Source organism: Zalophus californianus, chromosome 5 (assembly GCF_009762305.2).
Source record: "Zalophus californianus isolate mZalCal1 chromosome 5, mZalCal1.pri.v2, whole genome shotgun sequence".
NCBI lineage: Eukaryota > Metazoa > Chordata > Mammalia > Carnivora > Otariidae > Zalophus > Zalophus californianus.
The window spans coordinates 2,028,632-2,032,464 of record NC_045599.1 but is presented as its reverse complement, the minus strand read 5'-3'; the positions used below and the strand labels follow the sequence as shown (position 1 = coordinate 2,032,464).

At 54.3% G+C, this 3,833-nt stretch overlaps 1 protein-coding gene across 1 annotated transcript; it reads left to right on the top strand.

The window, feature by feature from the left end:
- Window positions 1-257: 257 nt before the first annotated feature.
- LOC118356980 lies at window positions 258-3,453 on the top strand. The gene is made up of 2 exons (XM_035727554.1): window positions 258-2,224; window positions 2,548-3,453. Exons 1-2 carry the CDS (start codon window positions 1,675-1,677, stop codon window positions 2,781-2,783), a joined length of 786 nt encoding a protein of 261 aa, XP_035583447.1. The 5' UTR covers window positions 258-1,674; the 3' UTR covers window positions 2,784-3,453.
- The last annotated feature ends 380 nt before the right edge of the window (window positions 3,454-3,833 follow it).

Here is a 3,833-nt window from a genome sequence, read left to right as displayed (position 1 = left end):
GACAAACACATCAGACCAGCCAAGCTTCGAGCTGGGAGAGACCAGCCCGAAAGGGGGGTGGAGGAAGGAGTATGATTTCAGCCATGGGGCCGGTAGCAGGGACCACTGCTTGGCTGGACAACCTGTGTTCTAACCTTTTAGTAGACGGCAGCTAGATAACATCATGAAGGATCATGCTGCGCTGCCCTCTCAGGAAGTAAGTCAGGGCATCTGTCCCCAGGCCAAACGTGCATGGCATGCCCTGGGATGGACTCACTTGTGGGTCTCGTCAGGTCGCCCGGCGGGAGCAGCTCTGCCAATGCTGGCCGATCCTACAGCCACCACGGGCCCTATGAGTCCACCAGGGTGGCTGTTTCCAGGGCTGTGTGCCGTGCGTAAATACCCAGAGAGCCTTTCCTCGAGGTCACGGTGGAGACCTCTTGCCTGCTTCCCCAGGGCTGTCTCATTACCTCTGAGGGATAAGATGCATCAGCTACATCATCACCCTTGCACATGCACCCCGCAAGTATGAAAGATGAAGCACCTGTGGGCGACAGGACCTGGCAGATCAGTCCCGTCGTCGTCCTTTCCCCGCCAGACGGGACTGGGTTCTGGGAGCTGCACATCGTCTCCCTGAAGACAGAGAATTGGCCAGTGACGCAGTGACCTCCTTGATATCTGTTGTCCGGCCTTCCCGCCGTGTACCCTCTTCTCTGAGATTGTAATCCCCAGGAAAAATGTCAGCACAGAAGCCTTTGCCTCAGGCTCTACTTTCTAGGGCAACTGCGCTAAGAATAGACAACAATAATCATACAATTTTAACTATGCAGCCTTGTTCAGAAAAAGGCCGGACAACTTTATAGTGTCCAAAATAAATGAGAAGTCAAAGCCAGAGTAGTCACGGCAGCTGATGCTGGGTCAGCCCTCAGGGAGCGAGGGACAGAAGACAGACGTGGTGACAGGTTCATGCGTAATCAGAGAAGAGACGGAGCCATGGGCCTGCATTCGCCAGGGCAATGACCTCCCATTTCAGGGGGGAGCCCGAAGGGCCACCTCATCCATGAACCAGAACTAGAGAAGTTTTACCCGCTGCTCCCAGAAATGAGCAAGGAAGTTTTCCACCTTCCTGGAGATCAAAATGAAAAGGCTCACGGAAGAAATAGAAACTCTGGGCATACGACATGTGACCGTGTGGAGTGTAAACGTCTACTCGTTCTTGGTGCGTGGGTCTCAGGCTAAGAAATTATAATAAAAGTTGTGTCATGTGATTGGAATCCTTGGTGCCTAGGAAGGAAAAAAATGTACGCATTCCTTTAAGGACATTTCTCCAAACTAGAAGATGAGCTTACAGTGAGAGTCGTTCAAGTAAGAAACAACAGGACTTGTGTCCCCAAGAACTAGAGGTAAGTGATAATAAGATCAAAAGCAACACAAATAAAGAACAAACAAAAATTTTAAAGAAGTCATTTAGAAACATGAGAAGTGAAAAATATCACAGAAATTAGAAACTCGAGGGGAGGGCTAGGAACAGATGAGAGAGTGGAAGCAAATCGGTGAGCTAGAACACAGAGATGGGAGTGTTACCCAGAAAACAGCACAGAAAGGTCAGAGATTGTTTAAATCACGGGCCATCAAAAGAAAGGAAAAATAGAAAGAGATGATCCGATGTAGGCGCCGAGGGGAGAATAAGAGGCAATGCTCAGAGACAATGATGAACTTTCCAGGACTTTCCAGAACATGAGTTTGCGCGGGCCGCCAGAACAAAGCGCCAGGGGTTGTGGGGCTCAATCAGCAGGGCTGGCTCCTCCCGAGGCCTCTCTCCTGGGCGTGTGGACACTGTCTCTCCCTGTGTCCTCACGTGTGTGTGTGTCCTCTCTCCTCCTTTCAGAGGACACCCGTCCTACTGGGTCAGGCCACGCCATGGCCTCGTTTTACCTTAATCACCTCTGTATTAAAGACGCTGTCTCCCCATTACTGCCACCTCCCGAGGTGCTGGGGGTCAGAGCTTCAGCATCAGGATTTGGGGACATGATCCAGCCCATGACAGAAACAACCGAAGATGAAAAGCATGGAAGCTGCAAACTGAGGCTCGAGCAAAACCGAAACACAGGATCCTCACACAGAAGAGGAGCCTCGAAGGAGACGGGAGAGAGGACGTGCCCGTGTCCGGGGCAGCACCAGAGACCACCGACGCCCGTGAGCAGAGGACGTCGCCGTCACTGTCCAGGAGGAGACCCGCTGCTGAGTGAGAACCGATGCCCACGGAGCTATCCTCCATGGGGAGCCCGAGTGTCCCTAGACCCACAGACGGGGGGCGTCCCCGACCCCTCTGGACGCTGCAGGCCCGGGGGAGGGAAGAGGACCAAAGAGACTGAGATGCAGGAGGCAGCTGTGAGCTGAGTCGAAACCACGGGGTGTAAAACAGCAGTATAGTGGCTCGCTGGGGACAGCGAAGGGCAGGTGGGAAAAAGAGAAGGGGCTCAGGCCTCCATGTGAGGTGTGGGCACCGGGGGAAGCCCCCAAAATGATCGCCGGGGTGTGGGAGAAACTCTGGACTTCTCTCCACAGATACCTGGCGACCCAACACCAAGAGGGCAGGTGACTGGCCTTGGGGTGGCACTAGGCCACTGACACACCCAGGGCTGGAGACACGCAGGATTTCTGTGCTGCAGGGGGTGGGAAGCAGGGCCCTCGCCCTGGGCCATGGCACATCGTGGGCTGTTCCTGCCGCTCCCAGGCAAGGACCCCAGAGAGCTGCACCCTGCAGGCTCGGCCCAGAGAGGAGCCTCTTTCATTTTGCATAAAAAAGCCCCGCTCCCTGTGTCTCTCTGGGCACAGCGGGATTTGTGGTGGCAGGCCCATGGCAGCCTCGAGCCTCCCAACGCCCTTTCTGTCCCATCCCCAGCACTGTCCCACCCTGGGGTGGATGACCCGGACCTCCCAGCCAAGCCCCGTTCACCACACTTTGAAAAAGAGCCACCCCTTTGCCTGCCGTAAGCCTGGAACACACGCTGTTGACTGGGTCTGCCCTGGGGAGGCCCACCAGGCCTTGGTGGCTCTCCTAGGAAGGCTGGCAGGAAATCCCAGGGCCTAGAGACCCGGGGTGTGGTCTACAAGGGCAGCGTGTGGGATCTGGGTGGAAACAACGCTTTGGCCATGAGGCTTCTTGTTCTACAGGGAGAGGCAGAGTGGGGCTCAAGAGCTTGGAGGGGATCCCTTCAATCTGGGACAGCTGGAGTTCAGGCTACCTGTGCCCCACAGTGTGGTTACAGATGATTGTTCATTTTAACAAATCAACCCTCACAAAGTGGATATGTGCTTTAAAAGTTGTGCACCCGAGTGCACCTGAGTGCACACATGCATCATGAAGCCACACACAGCACAAAAGCACATGTGCCCACGTGTCTACATATTTCATGTGCACCTGCACACACACGAACGCACACACCTGCATAGATGCACACACACATGCACAGAGACACACATGCATGCACACACATGCACACACACACACCTATACACACACCTGCACAGGTGAATGCATACACTCGTGCACACACACCTATATGCACACACATGCACAGAGACACACACGCATGCACACAACTACACGCACACACACACACATACCGGCAAGGCACATACATACACGCACATGCGCACACATGCACACACACGTGCACAGATGCATACATACACACGTGTGGGAACACACATGCACGCCCACACATGCACACACATGCATACACACTTATACGCGCGCACACGCATGCACACAACTACACACACCTGCACAGATGCACACACATGCACACACTCAGGCACACACCCGCACACACACATACACACACACA

Bases quoted from the DNA above. Each gene is read 5' to 3' on its own strand.
- LOC118356980 (XM_035727554.1), top strand. From the start codon at position 1,675: ATGCTCAGAGACAATGATGAACTTTCCAGGACTTTCCAGAACATGAGT. The intron at 2,225-2,547 runs GTGAGAACCGAT...TTCTCTCCACAG, and splicing joins AGGAGGAGACCCGCTGCTGA to ATACCTGGCGACCCAACACC.